Below are 21,577 nucleotides of genomic sequence, written 5' to 3' on the forward strand. Positions count from 1 at the left end.
ATAGCGACTTATCTCTAAGTTCAACCAAGAGAAAACACATGTTGAACAGAAACTTAGATATTTCTGAGGGAAAAAATTACAAAAAATATACGCTCTTTTTTGAATTTGAAGCATAATCGATGTCCTAATTAGTTTTGCCAAGAATCACAAACAGATATATATGAAATGGGTAAAACAGATCTTGCTGAAAATAATCCAATGATGCATAATACAACTTTTATTATGATAATATGGACGATGGTCTATGTGAACAAAGAATGAAAGAATGAGCAGTAGAGACTAAAACTTCATAATTGACAGCATACTTTGATCGTTCCCATTTTTGCTATACTGCAGGGCTATCTCGAACAATGAAGATGGTACTAAAGATCTCCATAAGACATAAGTCAAATTGGTTCTTAATCAAGTTCAAAGTTTTACTGCTTCAGGCTTTAAAGACATATTCACATAGAAATTAGCAGTAGTGGCCCAACACAGCCTATCTGTGCCTTCTTTGTTATCAACTTGCTATTGACTTCATGATTTTATGGCATTTTTTTTGAACTGAAACTGATAGAAGTTCTGTTTTTCAGCATTTGAGTCAACACCAGTGATGTCTTTTGATTGGCATCCAACTCAGGAGAATCGAATGATTGTTATCAGTCAGAATAACAAGCTTGTAGATTATACTGTTTTTGATCAAGTGACAATGGTAAATCATTTTCCTGCTCTATATCTTTTTAATCTTATGTTAATACATCGTCAATCAACTACATCGACAAGGGGACACCAGTACTGATTGGTAAGGAGACAATGCTAGGTTGAGATGTTGCTGGGAATTTTTCTATGATAGGGTTGTGACTAAATGGAAAAGCTTACCTCTGGGGATGGTGGGTGAGACAACCATAATTTTTTTTACATTTATATTTTATCATAATTATTGGTTTTTTATTTCTCTTTGAGTTGCTGTATTTTTGATATAGTTGTAGTTTAAATACGTATTCAACATCCATATTTGTTATGGGCATCTTTTTTCAGCCACCTCGTGGTAATTTTCTCTGATGTGGCCTTTGTAAATGAAGTGTCAAAATAGCCCTCTCCAGTTCTTGATCAGTTTGTTCCAGTTGTCTAGTTCTACGAACAAGACATTCTCAAGGGATTTGTGCATCTTTCCTTACATTAAAAAAGCATCGTAATTCACATAAACGGGATTTTAACTTCTCACAATGACTAAATTTAAAAAAGACTCTCTTATTTTAAAAGAAAACAAAATTATGAGAGATTCATGAAATTAGTGAAATTTAGCAGCACAATTAAACATTTTGCAGCAATTTGGAGGTTTCAGAATTATATGTAGTTTTCGCAATCTTTGAAAGCCTCACACCGCCACAGGTTAATTGATATTGTTTGAAATTGAAGTCCAAAACACAAAAACTATGTGCCTGTTGTTTTGTGTAAAAAACAAATGTCCCATTTTTCACACAAAACAGGACATATGGTCCTTATTAGCATGTTTTTTTTGGTTTTTTTTTTCAGATACAGTTATCTCCCAGTTATTGTTATAAAAAAAATCTGGCTCCCAATGTGTGATCACAAAGAGCTAGAATTTTGTGACCTTAAAAACTGCTGGAAAATACTCTATAAAAAAATGCATTTATGCTCTAAAAAACTACTGCTACTCAACTGTACATGCACCTCGTACACATTCCTCTACAGCAGTGATTCTCAACCGGTGCTCTGCAGAGCCCTTGGGCACTCCCCAGGGGCTCCGCGGCAGCTCGAGGAAAAAAACCAGTAAATTTGAAAAAAATATATATAAATATTTTAAATATAAATAAACCAGTAACTTTGGTGAATAAATAAAAAATATGCATACGAGGCTCTGCCATACAAATTATAGACCAGAAAGGGCTCAGTAAGTCAAGAAAGGTTGAGAACTGCTGCTCTACAGAATTTCTAATGAATTGGCACATGCCGGAATGAGTGTTTTGAATGCGTGTGGCTCTAATGTATTTATGTTGTCAAGTTGCACTTGTTTCATGTTCTTGCTGCTATCTTTCTTCCATTTTCTGAAGTAAAGAAAAATGACATAAAAGTTTTTCTCTTCCATTTTCGGTAAAGTTAGTTTTAGTGAAATGATATACCAATGAGAAATATTAATGCAATGAAAGCCATTTTAAATAAGTTGTAGCTTGAACAAAAATGCTTCAATTACCAACTGCCAAATATGTATAGGCCTCTCACAGCTCATCCAGTAACAGAGCTTTTCCGAATTATTTTGGTTCCTGTAGCAAACTGAAAGTTTACTGCCCTAAAGCATATCCCGTAGGGGAAACAAACTTGAACTTACAAATTTATCTATAAACTCTGTTAAAATGGGATAGAGAAAAAATTATAAAAAGATAAACTAAACCAATATCATTTTTCACTTAATATAAATCAAGTTTTTCATGTATCACCAGTTCATTGTTTTGTTGGCTAGTACAAAATTTTGAGTATTTTTTTGACTTTGTAAATAAATTTGACTGTATTTTGTCTTGTTTTTCTGAATTGATGTAGTAATACATGAAAAACAACCTACTGAATTGTTGCTTCCGGTATGAAGATGGATGGCAATACTTCAACACATAACAACATAAATGATAAATTAATTTACTGCCGCGTTATACTTGGGGGGGGGGGAGAGAGAAGACAGTGGATTGAGAATGTGAGATCACCAGGAAACCTTGAGTACAAGACTAGCATGTAATAAGTCTAACTTCATAAAATTCTGCCTGCACCTTAAATAGGGAGAAAGAATTAGTGTTCTCACTAGGACGAATGCACAGATGTTCTGAACAATAAGATCCTCTTTTTTCTTTTTTTTAAATCACAAATTTGTACAAGTGTTTCAGTAGGAGATGGCGTGGAAAAAAATTATTTCTCATTGAAAATGGCAGACACATATGCAAAATGCCTTAAAATCATTAAAATATGCTCTATCATGCAAAAATAGCAAAATGTGAAAAAAAAAAATGCAGTCATAGAAATCCATGTCATCACATTAAGCGACGTGCGCTATATAATTTTACGTGGTTTTACATTATATGTAAATTGAAATTGTTTTGCTAAAATTGTTAGGTAAAAATGTGAATACATTTTTGTTACCATAAGATATCATGTAACACAATACATTCAAGTATATTCTTCATTTCAGAATTTTTCTGCTAGGTTTGAGCTTGCTTGGAGCCATGGGAAAAACTCCCTTCAGTTTGCAGATTGCAATGAATTGAGCGATATTTCTGTAGTAATGTATAGGAGAGCGCTCAAAGGTTATGGCTTGAAAGTATGTCGATTAAGCTATTTCTTATTTTTCTGCTAATATATAGTAAAATAATGTGTTGTGTTATTTTCTGTAATTTTGTTGAACTTTTTATTAGTGCATTAAATAGTTTGTCCATATAAAAATTCGAAAAATTGTAAAAATATATTAAGTAGACTTCCAAAAGTTTATAGACTTGCAACACTGCACTGATTCTGTGAAAGTTATTAGGCAATTCTCATTAGCCAAGATAGCTTGCAATATATACTCTGTTTATGCCAGTAAAAGCAGAAGTGTTTTTTCAACTTGCTGTATAAGCTGAACTGCGGTCTGCGCAGGTCTGTATTACTATGGTGGAATTATTTATTCTTGCTAGGCATACTTCTAACTGATAGGGAAAACATCTTGAATTTTTTAATAGAATTATTACTGTCGACAATATTGGATCTGATATTATTTAAAATTATATTCCATAATTGGTGCATGGAACTAATTGCCTCCTAAAGTTTTTTTTTTGTTTGTCATGCAAATAAATGAAAATCATTTCATCTATTCAGTGCTTCTAAACATCTGGGCCCACCAAGATACAGCCCAGAGACCATGAAAATCAGATTCAGTTAAATATACAGCAGTGAGCACTGTGAGATTTCGCTACAATGATACTTGATATAATGGCAAATCTCTCTATAACAATATTTTTACAAGTCTTGTTTAGAAATGTCTATACTGTAATGTCAAGCTGCTGCCTATTGGTGTGATGATAATCCATGTACAATATTTTTCCTTGGTCCACAGAGCACCATTAAATCAAGGTTTCACTATATGAATTGGGTAGCAGGTATTTCTAGCCAGGTGGGGGCTCCAGAAAAATTACTTTGCCCTGGGGTCCTGTGATGCTGTTAAAGATATTTACTAATTATTAAAGATACTGTTACTCTACACCAGTGATTCCCAACGTGAGCGTTAATGCCCCCCTGGGGGGCGATGGAATGTTCCAGGGGGCGGTAGAAGCTACAGGTATAATATAGGAATCTACGGGTTAGATTTCGTTTGGGGAAAAAAATTCTGAAGGAACAAGGAAAATTCTGATGGAACAAAAAAAGGTTGAGGAACTATGCTCTACACCATTGTTTCTCTAAGTGTGCATCGCCAATCTTTGTCAGGGGCACCACAGCAAGCTGGGGATATTGATTTTTATGCCTATTTAAGAGTTTTGAATAGTTCTTTTATATGGGGGGGATATCTACCAGACAATTCTGGGAGCCACAAATCCCCACATGTGTAAAAGGCTTATATCCCGGGAGGGACAGAGCCTGGGTCATGTCTGGTCTGACGGGAGCCACAAATGAATCATGAATTGGGCAAGACAGTTGCGGGTGACATAATTTTGAAAACCACTGTTTTACACCATAGTTTCCCAAACTTTTTGTTCCATTGCCCCCGCATTAAATTTTTTTTTGTTATCCTGCAACAAATGTTTTTGAAGCCAATACAGAAATAATGTACACAAGTCCTTGTTTTGAAAAAAGTTTCTATTTATCAAACCTCTCAATGACTTGAGCTAATAATGTCGTTGGAACAGCCTTATTATATAGTAGTTCAAAATGATATCTTGAAGCGATAATTCAAAATGTGATTTTTTTTGTTCTTTTAGACACAACAGATTTTGGTGAATAGCTATCTCAGTGAAGATCCCAGTTTGCATGGAGTATGGGTTTGGCTGGACCATATCCTTTTCATATTTTTTGAAAGACAAAGTATTTAATTTAAGATCGGAAGGAAACCAAAGCTAAAATATTTTATGAAAATTACTCAGCTAAATTAAATGCCCATATCAAAAGAGCATTCTATGTGTTGACTGCATTAAAAACTGTTAGATCCGGCAGATCGAATCAAATGTGCAATGGTGTAGCCTTCTAACTGCCCATGAGTTGCGCCCAATTCCATGCTTTGAATTTTAATGAATAATTACTTAACCATACATGGGCGTGCCTCGCAAACATTCTCCTGATAGTTGACTTGCAAACGGCCATGAAAGCCTCAGATAATATTCTCCTGATAAATTTCTCCTTACAAATTTGTGCATATCAAAGTATATCCATATGTATTTCTAACATATTTGTGGTTGCCTGTAGGAGGGGTGTACAATATTTTCAGCGTACGGGCCAGATATGTAATGTTTCTATCTCTCATAGGCCCAAGAACTTTGACCCTATGATCAGGATGTTCCAGTAGTTTTGACCGCCTTGGTTTTTAAAAAAATTTTTTTTTTCTTATTTTCAACAAAGCTTACTTGACTTTTATTTTCTATTGAAATCAAGATTTAGGATGATTTTCATAACTTAAAAATTTAATTATGACTATAATTATCATAATTATAACTATAAATTTGCCAATTTTTCTAAGACCATTTCTTCACCCTTTTCATAGGGCAGTTTGCCTGTTGTGGCTCTTTTATTTGTATATGAATGGCAACTTTAGTGGGGATCTCCTAATTGCCCATATTTTTATTGAGGAAACATGATCAATGTAGGTAGGCATCGTGTTGTGTATTGATACTTTTGTATTAGAATACTTTTCGCTATAGTTGGATGGAACCTTTTTGTGGGCCAGAGGTTGTGTATTCCTTGTCTTGTAGCATGCATGTTATGTGTTTGAAATATTGAAAAATCAATTTTTCAAATTGGAAGTTAGTCTGCTGTATGAGTCCAAGTGGCGTGGTGGTAAGATGCTCATCTACCACTGTGAAGGTTATTGTCACAGTCCCGGGTTCGAATCTGAGGGAGGATATAGATAAGATATTTTCCTTAAAGAGCTTAAAGTGACCACCGATAGACAGATCATTCATTTCCAACCCATCTCATTAATGGCAGTAAATTGCAATATAGCGATATGGCCAGAGTTGGTGTTTGGTGAAGTAGAAGTAGTAGTTAGCTGTATGAATGATTTTCAATGACTAAAATGTTAAGTTCTGAAAATGCCATTAGGACCTTACAGAAACACAAATCGGGGGGGGGGGGGGAAAGGGGTTATAAGTGATATGTATCTAATTCAGTGAGAAGTGACAGTGCAAAATTGTCATTGGGCCATTCAAGTATTACTTAAGCAGATTTTTAGCCATTTTTGACCCCCTCCCCCCTTGTCAGCAGAATTTCGCAAGCAGCTTAGAATATTTCCCATCTTCAAAAAGAGTGGTTGATGACGTAAGCAACCTTCAAATCCCCTCCCCCCTTGTCATCAAAAGTCAGCAAATCCGAAACCCCTCCCCCCTTGATGCTGACGTAATACTTGAATGACCCCTTATTCAACAATCTCTTGGTCAGACATTTCATATATCATCCATGCTTATCTGTGACTTTTGTAATCCACGGGTCGAGTTTTCAAGCTTTAAAAAATGGAAAATTACCTTACCCTCAAGGTATTAATGGAATAGCTTATTTCCCCCAAGGGTAGTAAATTCTCACACAATTGTCATGTTTAAAAAGAAATACAATAAACATGTTGGGAAAAATCGATAAGCTATCCATACTTAGAATAAGACAACCATAAATATATTTTATGGGCATTGTATAATATTTATTCATTTATATACATTGTTTCTAGTTTTTGTAATTGCATTTTTAATTGGGTTGCTGTATTTTAGAAATATGACATCCATATTTGTTATGGGCATCTTTTTTCAGCCACCTCATTAGGCATTTTGCATGTTGTGGCCTTGTATTTGTATGAGATGTATTTTTGACCAACAAATGATGAAAAGAAAAAAATAAACAAAGAATTGTTGAGACAACATGAATTTATTAACTGGCCAATCCACATGCAATTTCAAAAAGTAGTTGTAAAAACAAAATGTGACTCCTAGTTGACTTAAGCAGGGTTTAGCGATCTTGTGTCAAGTTAGAAAGGTTTGTCCCCATCGAATTTAGTATTATGCCAACCATGAGAATAAATATTAGTTATGAGATATAATATTATATTACTATTATATTATTAATTTATATGAGTTATCTGGTGGGTAATTGAGTGTGTGTTAGAGGTTCTACTGCATTATAAAACAAATTTTGGCATTTTTTTTGTCTTCAATGGTTTACCTTAACATGCATGTACTAATTAGGTCATATCGTCACGATAAAAAATCTAGATCAAAAAGTACTCATAAATATGAAGGTGTTCATACCATTATATGTGGAGAAAATGGATCTGGAACTATCAGTAATAGTGAACCCCGTGAATTAGCATGGATTGGAGAGGATTTTTCCAGCTGTAGGAGGACACGATACGTTAGTGAAGAGAGGTGAATATTTCTAAACAATTCAAGTTTTATCATTTTAATGCTATTCCAGAATGAAATTAAATTATTTCACAGCATCTCATAATATGTAACTGTATTTTCTGCATGTAATCCATGGATTATACATTAAAAATTGTTTGAATGTTCAGATTCATGTACTACCATGTATTATCTGAACTTTTTTCCGGAGAGAAAATAACTTGTGAAAAATAATTTTAAGATTATTAGGTGGCGTATAGATGTGAAAGAAAAGCAGACTTTTTCCTACAAAAATGTGACCAACAATCCCCTCTATTCCTTACGATTTCATTATTGATGAATGAAATTTGCATGTACAGATTATATGCCACCACACATTTTCTTTCAAAATTTAAAAATCAACATCTCTATAGATTATATGCAAGAAATTATGGTAACTAATTTTACCATTTATTCATTCTTAAAAGAAGATTTGTCAGGTTATAAAAATCCAAAGCTTCAGGATATGTACTACTTGAATTGCAAGACATCTTTCCTGAACCAAGTTAAAATAGATTAGCACCAGTAGGGTATTAGTGGTGGATGTCATTGATTTTGATTTGTATTGCTTCCTATTGTCATCATGTAAAAGACCTATTCACATCAAAATGATCATTAAAAAAATTGCACTCGAAAATTTTGTTGCTTTGTGCACAAATACACTAGTCCTCACATTGACTTGCTAACTTGGTAATCCCAGTCCTCTCACTGGGTTCAATAAAATTATTTATACCCTTTTTTGTAGAAATTGCTGAGCTGAACCATATCAAACTTATTTTTCAACAAAAGAGTTTTTAACATTTTGCATTTCCCAGACCCCTTGCTTTGATTATTGGGCAGTCAATATAGTATTCAACCTGAATAATTACACATGTGATTCTTTGAGGGAAAACTAACACGGAAAAGTGTTTTAATTTTTTCATTTGACCAATAATTATAGAGTTATAATTGCAAACGTTAAAAATTGATGACCTTACTTTCGAATTGTGCCAAATTCACCAAACATGCAGCAAACGTACAACTTGGCGCTTTTAAGCTGATAGCAATGCTATACGTACCCTATATTACCCTACGAGTAATCAAGAAAGCTAAAGCTGTGCAAAGCTGTTTTTTTTCTTGCCCTTTCCCTTAAAAAAATGTGAATCAACAGTGAAAGAAAGAAAACACATAATTATTACATTTGAAAAAAAGTATTGATTTTGGGAAAATTTTTTTTTCCAATAGATCTCGTTTAGCTAACACTTTTCAAATACAGTGATAAATTTACTAATATAGTGGGTCGAAGGTAACACGTAATAACACGAATGCCAAGGTCTCTGCCACCGGACTTATCCCGTTGCCGAACACGTAATAACAAGGTTAACATCACTCTATGCAAAAAGAAAAAAAAAGTGCCAATCTCTCATGAAAGAAAATAACTGAACTTGGCTTCTAATAGAATTGAATACTTCAGTTCATTTTTTTAATTATCTGCAACTTGCTGCATGAGGGGAAAACTTTTTTCGTTCGTTGTTTGGCACATAACTAGCCGTTACTGACACATCACAAAATTTCTAAAGGTTAAATTCCTTAATATTCGTCTGGTCATGAAACAAAAAATACTTTTCTATTTATTAGTTTTTCACGAATAATTGAGTGTCTAATTACCCACCCATGAACTAGAAGCGCGCGGGAGGAGGGGGGGGGGAAGAATCTGATATCCTTGATAGTATGTAAACTGTTTGTTTTTACGCTATTCAAGATCGAAAAGGGATTAATTGAAATCTTGTTTTGCTCATGATATTAGAGAGAGAGCATTGCAGCTGTGTGGATGGGGATCTGAAGCAGATTCGAGTGTATTTTCTACTTTCCTCGATAGGTATGTCGTCAATTCATAAGTAACAATATTTGTTTTATCCTGTATATTTGTTTTGTAAAAATTTAATTCATTTCAATTTCTTTTTAAGCATGGCAAAAATTACTTCCTCTCTTTGTGTTATAATTTTTCAAAGGATTAAAATTTGTATGTGCCAACTTGAAGAAAATCTTTTAAGTACTGAGAATATAAAATAATTTATAATATATTCACAGACTAGAGCACGAAGGAGCTTATCTGAGAGCAGCAGCGATTTCAGTTTTCAACCTTGATATTACAAGAGCAATCGAGATACTGAACAGAGGTGCTGTTTCAGAAAAAGAAATCGGTATGAAAACCCATTACCTTTTTTCCCAAGTGGAACACAAACAATATCATGTTTTTTGATTAATGAATTTAAAGTTGGATTATTATTTATCACAGGAGTCACGGATCTGAATGCAGTCGCAATGGCCCTCGCAGGATATACTAATGAGAAAACAGCCCTGTGGTGTAAAATTACTGCTGATTTGAAAACAAGATTGTCTGATCCACATCTACGAGCAATGTTTACGTTTCTTTTAGAGGATGGAAACAACTATGATACCATAATGGTAGTGTTGAATAGCTTTTCTTTTTAACTAGTGGCTTTTCTTACACAGTCAAATCTTGATTGGTCGAATATGCAGTGGCCGATAGGGAAAAAATCAGTCCTACTCATTGAAGTATTCTTTATCATTAAATGTTCTGGGGGTTCACATGAAAAATTCTGTTAAATAGATATTCTATCAGTTGTGAATTGACTGTATATGGTGAAAAAATATGTGGGCTACTGTATTTATCTGACTTAGACACAGTATGTTTTCCTAAATTTGTCTCAAAAATTGGCATGTAGTCTTTTAAGAGACAGTCAGACATTTATATACCATCACCACTGGGGAGGCAAAAAATTTGGTTCATAAGTTGGGTGATTAAATGATTAGTTAACCAAATGTGCTAATTATGCAGGGGGCAGGATAATGGTTCATAATAATTGAGGTAAAACTGCTATATGATTGGTTTTCCAGAAATCTCTTTAAACTGACTTTCTGCATTATTTTTTATAACATTATTCACTAAAGATATCGAGAAGGGGATATTTTCTGAAAATAAGCAGTGTTGTGATCTAAGCCTAATGGTGTATCATCTTATAAATCTACTATGCTTTCTAACAGGTCCTTAGAGACGTATTTACTGTGTGTGGGGGGGGGGGATTAACAGGCTGTAGCCTAGAGCATCCTATTTGAAAACCAATGGTAAAAAAAATTAGAATGGCAGTGTTTACGTAACCCACAGGTAGTAAAACCATAAATCCACGTCTGCCCAGAGAGTGAGGGGCCGAGTCAGTGATTGACCAAACACGTAATCTAGAGAGACATTTCTAGCATATTAATAACCAAAAGAGTAATCTAGAGGATAAGGTGACTGAGCAATCAAAAGGGAGAATCAGACAGTTTGCAAGCATGTGAGTGACCAAAAGAGTAATCTAAAGTGTGTTCAAGTATGTAAGTGACCCAACGAATGACTTAGAGAGCAAAGGCAGGAATTTGTCCAGCCAAAATTCTGGTCTGTTTTCCGGACTCTTCATGAATTCTGGATCTAAAAATGAACCCTTCACAAAATAAAAATTAATGAAGCTGTAAATTTGGGATTCCATTTCTTTTGTGATGGATTAACTAGATTGCTTTGCTTTCCACAAAACTTATTTTTCACCAAATTAATGATTATTTTCACAAAAACAGGACCCTAAAGAAAAGTCTGGACAGACTACTGAAAGGATTTAATGAGTGAGCAACTGAAAGAGTCCCTAAGAAAGTGTGCTAGCATTTGAGTGACTTGGAGATAAATCTATTTACATGGGAGAGGTCTCGGAGAGCTATAGCTTAGGGCAGCTAATTTGAAGAATAAGTGATCAAGTAAATTAGAATACAATGGATAAGGGTGGCAAAATTTGTGTAGCTCATGATGGCAAAACCAAAATCCACCTCTGCATGATCCTTGGATACTTAATTCTTACTAATGAGATGAACTCTCATAACTTCATCCAAGAATTTATGCATTCTTCATATTTTCTTTCTATGGGGATATATTATTTTTCTTCTATGTATGACTGAAACTACTCGGGGCAAGGTTTAAGCTACAATCTAATTTTTAATAACCATAATTTCCATAACTTCATTGTAGCATTTTATTAAAGCTTTCCCCCATTTTTGCTAAAGGAATTTTTATCTAGCTTAAACCGTGACTCGGGGTATTGTAGTACCCGTACAAATTGAAATATTTTATTTTAAAACCAATCAAAGTCAGTTGTTCAAAAAAACTGGTTCAAGACCCAAAAAACACAGTTTTTGATAAGAAGTTATGCTTGAAATAGAATTCTTTTAGTCATTGCTTTATGTTATGGTTAGGAGTGACGGGGGTATGCAGTACCTTCACAGGATTGTTTCCTCCTTTGGGTTAAGAGAGCTGGAGATACTGTTATTACTAGCCTATAGCTTGTCGTGTTTATTTCTCTTTCTTTAAAGGTCTATGCATGCACATCAGTTATGGTATATATTTGAGAGATCAGTCCTGTCTCAGTTCAAAAAAACATTATTCTTATTCTTTCCTCTATTATCTTACCCATTCCCACTCGTCGGCTACAATTCAGAATTTTATTCTAATGTGTTTAGAAGAGACAGATCTCTCAGAACAAAAAGGGACCACGTGACTGTTGCGTGAAAATACAGTAATAATAATCTTCAATATTTTCACAAAAATTTGGAAATCGCTTTTACGCCAAGTTGTCTTATAATCAGGTGACCACTGTGTTTTTTTTTTGAATTTGTGTGATACCTCTGTCGTGTATCTTTATTTATCTTTCATCATACATACAATTTTGCTTTCAGGAAGAAGACTGCATATCCGTCCAAGATAAGCTTGCTCTAGCTCTGATCTATCTTCCTGATGCAAAGGTGTGTTTACATGATTTTTGGTTTGTATGTGCACAATGTCTCTAAAATTCTGGTGCAAAGAAATTGTTCAGGGAATACCAAGTCTGGGTGATGAGCTGAATGCTTGAATGAATTGCTCACCTCATGATAAATAATGACTCCGCTTTATTTTAATAAATTTTTTACTGGTGAGCATTTCTGTATTGTCAAAGTTCTGATTTCAAAACACTGAAATAAGAACCACTGGTCAGTGATTTGAAAATTTGCATGAAAGCAATGGAATTTTGTTTTAAAAGTAAAAAACTTAAAAATTTATCGATAGGTGACGCTATAGTCATGAAACATGGGAGGATTCTCTTGCAGAATGGAAACAATAGCTGGAGCACAACTTAATTAACATTGAAAAATTTCATAATTCATGGACGAATCTTAAAAAAATATTTATCAATTCAGATTTTCAATGTATTTTCCACCATATTCTGCTATGAGTTTAAAGTGTTAAACTGCATATTCCACAACAGATCAGAGTGTGCTGTGGTAATGCTGTGGATGTGGTGATTATTGCGGACCGTCAATTCAGCAAAGTTTGCAATATGTGACTATTGTACACAACATTCTTGAGGTCCCTCCACAGCATTACTACCTGATCTTGTGGAGAACACACTGGTTGGATGAGGAACAAGTAGTTTTCAGCTTCAAACTCGTAGCCGAACACAGTGGACATTGTATTGAAAGATTTCTTATGCAAGTCATAGGTATTTGTTTGGCCATTTCATTTTTGTGGTTTCCATGAATTATGAAACTTTGCCATGGTTATTGAATTGTAATTTTGTCCTTTGCTACTATTATTTTCATTCTGCAAGTAAATTTCCTGTATTTCACAAGTACAGTGTGTACTAGTAAATTTTAAAGTATTTTTTTACTTTGCCGGAAAAAAAATTCCATAACTTCAGGAGTATTTACACAAATTATCAAGTGATTCCGACAAGTGGTTCTTTTTTCAAAGCGTTTTGAAATTGCAACTTTAATTAACACCCTATATATAGAATTCCTTAATGATAGATGTTATGTTTTTTGCCTATGTATAGTTGCAGATGTAAATCTTACTGCTTTGAGGAAACACAGTTGTATAAACTGCAGTGCAAACAATTTTTTTAAAATCTCTATTGAAGTTCATGCAATTGAAGATTTCCCGCACATCATACTTTTCTGTATTTCACCCGAAAGGTTATTCATGACGCATTCATTTGCTTTACTCATTGGTACTTTCACTACCTTTTTAAGTGAATTTATTTGACTGATATGTTTGTGTGTTAGTATGTTAAGTACATAATTAATACAATTATGTTTTTAGCTAGCCGAGTATCTTGATGTTCTGAAAATTAAAATGATGCATGCTGGGAACCTTGATGGGGTTCTTTTAACAGGTGAGGTACCAGTTTTTAAAAAAAATTTATGCAACACTTAAATAAGTAAAACATGTTTATACAGTGCAACCTTGATAACTTGACATTTTTTATTTCCATGATTTGTAGTATACTAAATTCAACCTCTCCAACTCGACACATGATGACATCCTGCTTAAGTTGACTATAATTTATACTGCGCTATCACAATTCAAAGGAAAAGCAGCATTGTCTTATAGTATATGTTGTTGTTTCCGAACTTTCCTCTATTTTTGAATTTAATTATCTCGGTGAATATTGCAATTGGACATGTCAATTTTTTTTATTGGCCTCACAGTCAACAAATTTCTAATTGAGTACAGGGTGTCCACATATATAGTTAATTTTTATACTTTAATAACTATGTAACTCTTTGTAACATGAATGAAGTATCTCTGTGAATTCTACATAATTTTTGAATACTTTTTGTAATTGGAAGTTATGCCTCTAGGATCAACAGTTTACCAGTAAAATGCGGCAAGGGGAATTATAAATTAAGCCTTCAATTTTTTAAAATTGAAGGCTTAACATTGACAATCTTTAAAAATTGTTCAAGATGAAATGAAATAAAGTCTTGGTAACTTCATATTCACTTAAGTCTATGTTTTTCAATCCCTTAGGTGTTGAGTTCTCAGGGTTCCACTGTAATAATTACTACTAACAGAACATGCACATTCCTCGATAGAATTTCTAATGAATTGGCACAAGCTGGAATGTGTTCTGAGTGTATGCTTGGCCCTAATGTATTTATGTTGTCGGGTTGTGCTTGTTTCGAGTTCATGTTGCCATCTGACTTCCATTTTCTGAAGTAAAAGTGCTTGAATTTTCATGTTTTGTCAGTATCGTGTTATAGGCCTGCCTACTCTCTGCGGAGAGACTTTTTCAAATGGGAGACTGGCTTATATATATACACACACACACACTCAAAGCTGGAAAACCAACTTTAGCTGACCAACACTGTGCTGTCAACAGGGTTTGAACCTGGATCCTCAGGCCGAGAGTCCTGCACAATGCACTGCACAGCGGTTCACTGTAATAACTGAATTTTCATTGTTCATAACTGGTTCAATAGTGATAAAAAACATTCTTGTGAAAGTTATTCCTTCCTAATTTCTGTTTTTTCGGTTTCTCCAACTTTTATTGACTGAGCACTAACATGAAAAGTATGTTTCACATTTGTTTTGTTCACCAATCAGAATCTAACAAATCTTTCTTGCAACAGGTTTAACTAATGATGGAATATCACTAATTCAAAACTATGTGGATCATTCAGCTGATGTACAAACCGCGAGCCTTATTGCTCTCCATACATTACCTAGTCATATTTCTGAAAATGCTCAAGTGCAAAAATGGGTTGATGCTTACAAAGAACTTCTTGACAGGTGGAGACTTTGGAAGCAAAGGTAATTAATCTAAGTAAAATGTTATGCCAATTTAAAAGTATTCAAATTTGAATTCATACAGTGGTAGCTCAAATTATGAGATCGATTCATTTCGGAAAGTAGCTTGTATCACGAAAATCCTATTACTAGAATTAATCATATGAAATAATTCATGATTCCATTAATTCATGCCAGATTATCCTATATTAAAATGCATAAAAATTGAGTAGGAGTAGTAAATATTTTATGACTATTGAAAGTTGTTTGCTGGCTCTGAGACTTACTCAGAGTATTCAAGTGTATGTGAGATGAATGAGGCTTTTCTTAATGTTTCATTGCCAGTAGTGGAATATTTGCTCATAAATTGAATTTTTAAGGGATACACTTTGTTTATAACTCGTATTGTTTGCAAAAACAGATGTTGTCAGACAATGTTTCCTCAATACCTCAGGGGGTGTGTTACTTTTTTTCAGGAAAAATAACACTATAATCTCTGCTTGAGGGGGGGGGTGCCCCTTTACGTGCGCCAATGCTTTAAAACATTACTTACAGTGAATCCTGCTTATAACGTTTTCCAAAAATCATCATGCAAAAACATTGCAAGTGGGAAAATGTTTCAAACAAGAAATCTTGAAGAGTATTAGTGAAAGATGGGTCCACAAAAATAAGTCTTACTAATAAGGGAAAATGTTCAAGAAGGAATGTTATAAATGAGATCTACTGTACATATACATTTCAGCAGATAGTGCCACTATAGTTAACTAACGAAGAATAGCCATTGTTTTACCAACCAAAACAACCGCCTTTAAATATGTATCAAGGTGCTTTTCAACAGAGTATGTCTTGATGAATCTGGCATCATAGAAGGCAAAGTACAAAAGACTAGAAAGAATACTAAGACTGGATGGAATGCTAAGACTACTGTTTAACAAAAATTTGCAGGTTTTCAACATTGTGTTCTATCCATTGGTTTATTTTTAAATGGAATAGGTAATCTCACAGTTATCTTGATGCCTGGGCTCTCCTGGGTGCATAGCTGGACTATGATAATGGGATTTGGTTAGAGAACATTTTGCAAAATGTGTAAATTGGTTGGTCGGAATTTCCAGCCACGTAGACACTTCCTTCATAATGGTGTAATGCTGTTGAGACCTGCACCAAGGAAACCTATGGCATTAGCTAAGCGAACAATGGTATTTTCCAGATTTTTGAGTGGGTTTTCTTCCTCAATAACTGTTTTTTTTTCTTACTACCACAATGGCGCTTTCGGGACCTTGGCTAGAACAGCATCTGTCCTGTCTGGAGGCAACTTAAGTTCTAGTTCTCTGTTGATTTTGACGGTGATTGTTCAAAGGGTGTAAATATTTTTATTGTTACCAGATGTCCTTTTTTATATCATTTCAAGTGTCCTCTTAGAAAATTCACCTTTTTGTCCTCCTTTTTAGTTTTCCAGCATTATTTTCTTTGGAATTTTTTTTTCACTCTGAAACATATATCTCTTCATTGACATGAGTGTTTTTCCCGTAACAAATTTTTATAAGCTTTGACCAATCGCCAGCCAAAGTCCCATAGTACAATTCATTTTTAGCAGAGGAAAACAGATCGTTATTTGATCTTCTTTGCTTTTGTTAGCAGTTCTGTTTCAGTTAGGGAAAACTATTGTGGCAGGACCGCCCTTACCAGACGCGGGGCGCTGTGGGTCTCGACAATTTTGGGGCCCAAAATTATTTGTCTTCTTCCCCCCCCTGATTTTATATGTTTTGTAAGGGAGGGGAATCGGGGGGGGGGAAAAGATTCATCATTTCAATTTCAGAATACACGGGAAAGCTGAGAAATATTGATGCAAAAATGATCTTATGATTGATGCAGTTATGAAACAATTCCCGAAACTAATGAAAATTCCAGTATAAATGAACAAATTCAGAATTAACAGAAGAAATGATTCCAGAATTGATGAAAATTCAGAATTAATGTAAGAAATTATTGGTGAAAGCTTCCAATAATTTGCTGAGAGTGCAGACCCTCACAAAGCACGGAGCCCAGTGTGACCTCACACCCCTAAGTGTAGCTCTGTATTGTGGTGGTGGTTTTTTTCAGTCAGTATAGTGGCACCATCTGTGGTGAAAAGTGAGAAAAATGAAGTCACAAAGAGTGCATGCGCAGGTGCTTTAATTTCTCAGTTTCCGAATCTGATAACACTAAATATGTGTTATAGAGAGGAAACAAAGAAACACCCATTAAGAATGATATACGATTGGCATTGACATTTTTATTTTCTGCAGTGAAAGAAATTCCACAGAGGAATGTGTACAAGGTGCATGTACTATTAATTAGTAGGTAGTGACAACAAATGATGTCTAGTAACCATAGTTCCGACTTGTATTTCACCACATACTAGCTAGCTAGGTCAGTGAGTAAGAATAAGATAAGATAATCAAATCTATAACATTCATATTACAGCTTTGCTAAGGTTTTTAGAATTGATTTACTGGTAATATTTCCTTAAAATGTGTATTTGAAACGTGTCAAAATTCAGAAATTGCTTTTTTTTTTCTTCTTCCGTAGAGCTTCATTCGATGTTTTGTGGTACAAGTCAATTGCACCTGAAAAGAGGCCACGCCAACAGGTTTTTGTTAGTTGTACATTTTGTGGGAAGTCTGTTTCCAGCTATCTCCAGCACTCTCTTGCGCCTGCGAATAGTAGCCGATTCCCGCAGCTTGCAGCCGCATCACCTTTAAAAACTAAGGTATGATTTACGTACCATCACACTCCAACTTTTTAACTAACTGACAGTTTTATTTTGTTGAATACGTATCTGTGCAAAAAAATTCCCTAATTTTCATTCTTCAGGGTTGGCAGTTATGTTATTCTGTAATTTTTTGCTAAGATATTTAAATATTTATGCATATTTTATGAATTGATGTGAAATAGACATGGTTTAAATCCGTGTAAATGTTATGGTAAACGTAATAAATCAGTTATGATACATAGTAACTGGTAATTATGGGTACTTACCAATCGCGTGTTAAGTTTGATCAATTTATCACTTTTACTGGTAAATATATGATACCCAAGCGTCATTGGTAAATTTGATAAATACTTGGAATTTATCGTCGTTATATCTGTGATTATATGCTTAATACCTTAGTGCAGCAGTTCTCAACTGAGCCCCAAGGGCTCCACGGCGACTCTAGGAAAATAAGATAAATCAGTGAATTTGATAGGTAAATAAAAAAAAGAGATATACAGGGGTCCGATATAAAAATTATATACAAAAAAAAAGGGCTCCGCCATAGAAATTACATACTGAAAAAGGCTCAGCGAGTCAAAAAAAGTTGAGAACCGCTGCCTTAGTGTAATTAGTGAATTGATAAATATGAAAAAAATTCCAAATCAGTCTAGTAAGTGTGATGGATATAGTTGGACCTCGATGTAGTGATAAAAAATTTTACAATTGTACCCTGATATAATGATGCAATACTTTTAAGAATTATTATGTATAATATATAGTATGATTTCTCATGTTTACCAACGACCTGGATACTATTCATAATCACCAGTAAAAATAATTAAAAATTTAGAGAAATTTATCAAACTTACCAAAATGATTGGTGATTATGCATAATAACCAGACTTGTCACATTTATCATAACATATATAAAAATAGTTGATATTTATAAATAAAATGTTTAATTTTTTGGGGGGCAGGTGACCTGTTGCCCAAGCTGCAGGAAGCCTCTGCCACGTTGCTCACTGTGCCTAAGTCGAATGGGAACACCAGCCGGCATGTACTGGAAATCTGCTCAAGAAAAAGAAAGAAGAGAACCTGGTAATAATACTTGACACAATAATTACCTCAAATTTTTTATGGTAACAATTTTGAATTTTTTTAAACCGCCCACTTCAATAATTACAGGCATGTGGTTTTACAAGCTGATAGGTCGGATTTTTCTAGCTAGAACCGTGCAGCGTTATCAAGCAAAACACATTTAAGCTTTTACTATTATTGCTTATACTGTGATAGGAAGATTTTAGGCTGTCTCACTGTTGTGGATGAGTGAGTAGACCTGGCATTTTACTTGCATTGGTGACGAGCATCTTTAGGAATCAGCAATCAAGTGATGCAGTTTTCCAACTCAGAGGTGTAAATGTGAGCCGGTCTCCCTCCCATTTCAAGAAAAGTCTCGCTGCAGTGAGCAGATGGATCTTCAACATGATACCTAACAGGAAATTCAGTGATTTGTAATTTTTTCCTTTGAAATAGGGAAGGCTGATGGTAGCATGCAGCGGTGGTTGGCTGAAATTGGTTTTTGGTGGTTCCCGACTTCGAGCTGATATTATCAATAAAAAAAGTTTTTTTCCACAGAGTAACAGGCCTAAAATGGTAAAATCTTCGATCGTTACCCTTCACTCATAGTTAGAAAAATTGATGGCAAATAGCAGCAGTACACATTACACAGAAGCAACTTTACATTAGATTCACAACACGGGCATGCACATTCTGACATGTACCAATTTGTTAGAAATTCCACAGAGGAATATGAACGAGGTGCATGTGTGGTTTAGTAGATGGCAGCAGAAGTATGACCCAGAACATGTATAACACTGACAACATAACTCACTTCCTGTCAGCATTCTAGGTGAGGGGATCTTGTCAAGAATTGACCAAACAAATACAGTTGACCCGGATTAAAAAAAACTCAGATTAAATTTCTCAATTTAGTTTTTTTTTCTGAAATTCTGATGAAAATAGAGGTCAACCTTATTCAACAAATAAAAATCCTCAATATAACAATTTTTTTCGAAATGTCCTTAAATCTGTGGGTTTTGGGTAATGAGAAATCGAATCCTCAGGATTTGACAGCCTTCAGCTCTTCTTTGAAGACAAATATAAAAAAAAAAAGGGGGAGGAAACAGGAAACTAAACTGTGCATTTCCATATAAATACAGTTGTCCCTCGGTGTTCGTGTGGGAGGTAACAGTGAATTTAGAAGATAGCTCAAACTGTCAACATTTGCTTTATTAGAAGACATCTCGTTTATAACTGCTGTGTGCAACAGAAGTATTAGGGGTGCCCAGTGATTCTCGACACTCACAGACTCTATCGAAAACAAATTCACAAAAGAAATTTTTTTAATCAATTAAAAAAAAGTTCTATTTCTCCTTCCCCCAAGGCAGGTTCTGCATTGCTCTTGAGCAGAATATAATTTCATGTCAGTCCTTCCATGCAGAATGGAGAAATCACATCTACATACTGTTCATAAAACATAAGTGTTTCCTTTCGTGGATGCTATCAGTGATTAATAGTCTTGGGTATGTGAACTCTTAAAAGCTTTATATTTTATTTCTGAAGACATTTAATCAGGGAAAATAATTTAAAAAACTTCAAAATACAAAGCTGCCGACGGAAAAACTTGTGTTTATTGCACAGCTGTTAATGGAATACAATAACGATTATACAGGAATTTCGGCAATCAAGGTCATGCCCCTGATAAATGATTGCCGATAAACACTACGTAAACCAAGTCACGTCTTTGCCAGTTGTTTAAATGCAGTCACCAACACTTTGTTTTATGGCTGCTCGATGGAAATGGCAATCCTCTATGGGTTTTCCCTAATGACGACTTGAAAGCTCGCGTAAAACCTGCAATTTTCTGCAAAAATCCAGAGAAATTTTAACAAATCCGGAGAGCAGGATGAAAAATCTGGAGTCTTCCACCTAAATCCGGAGAGTTGGCAGGTCTGCACTGGCAAGGCAAGGTCAATTCTGAGAACCTTCCATAGGTGTTGGAAGTAGCACCTCACCTATTTCTAAATACAGATTTGCTCATTCCTAAATAAAAGACCGGACCTAATTTCCAGACTGTCTGGTTTCATAAATATTTCTATTAAAATTAAGTTATTGTGAATTCAATATTAATAGTTCCACCAAATTTTTGTATCGAGTAGCTTATTACACCAGGTATCAAACTCGCTACACCTCTAAACATCCTTTGGTAGCTTAGGTGAGTATTTTATTGACCTGGGCTATCATGCCCTTACCGAATTTCAAGGGCTGAACAAATTTATTTATAATTTACATCAACGTAGCTATGAATGGTAAAAATGTTTGTGCGCCTAGATCTTTTTGCGATTTGTCAAGCCCTGTATTAGTTATGGTTTGTAAGCAAATCAAATTTCATATTTTGACAATTTTTTTCATGCCTTACAGAGAAAAAACTGACAAATTTTTCGAATTGGTTTACTTGGTGTCAAACGTGTCGTCATGGAGGTCACGCTGTACATATTTTATCTTGGTTTGAGTGAGTGCAAAAAATATTCTTTTCAATAGGCATTGAAAGCTTAAAAAAAATTC

The 21,577-nt window shown here is 34.5% G+C and overlaps 1 protein-coding gene across 2 annotated transcripts in view; it reads left to right on the plus strand.

Moving 5' to 3' along the window:
* The window catches only part of mio (GATOR complex protein mio), a 41,125-nt gene that overhangs the window by 19,220 nt on the left and 328 nt on the right, over positions 1 to 21,577 (plus strand). For both annotated transcript variants that reach the window (XM_089240729.1, XM_089240730.1), the window contains 13 exons: positions 573 to 691; positions 3,176 to 3,304; positions 4,935 to 5,006; positions 7,387 to 7,574; positions 9,376 to 9,447; positions 9,660 to 9,772; positions 9,868 to 10,037; positions 12,351 to 12,416; positions 13,750 to 13,822; positions 15,063 to 15,243; positions 17,788 to 17,968; positions 18,931 to 19,051; positions 21,434 to 21,524. In XM_089240729.1, coding sequence (XP_089096855.1) covers positions 573 to 691; positions 3,176 to 3,304; positions 4,935 to 5,006; positions 7,387 to 7,574; positions 9,376 to 9,447; positions 9,660 to 9,772; positions 9,868 to 10,037; positions 12,351 to 12,416; positions 13,750 to 13,822; positions 15,063 to 15,243; positions 17,788 to 17,968; positions 18,931 to 19,051; positions 21,434 to 21,524 — 1,576 coding nt within the window. The remainder of the gene's footprint in view (positions 1 to 572; positions 692 to 3,175; positions 3,305 to 4,934; positions 5,007 to 7,386; positions 7,575 to 9,375; positions 9,448 to 9,659; positions 9,773 to 9,867; positions 10,038 to 12,350; positions 12,417 to 13,749; positions 13,823 to 15,062; positions 15,244 to 17,787; positions 17,969 to 18,930; positions 19,052 to 21,433; positions 21,525 to 21,577) is intronic.

Source organism: Pholcus phalangioides, unplaced genomic scaffold, assembly GCF_987345545.1.
Source record: "Pholcus phalangioides strain wild (caught in Gottingen) unplaced genomic scaffold, Ppha-v1.0 ptg000013l_1, whole genome shotgun sequence".
Lineage (NCBI taxonomy): Eukaryota > Metazoa > Arthropoda > Arachnida > Araneae > Pholcidae > Pholcus > Pholcus phalangioides.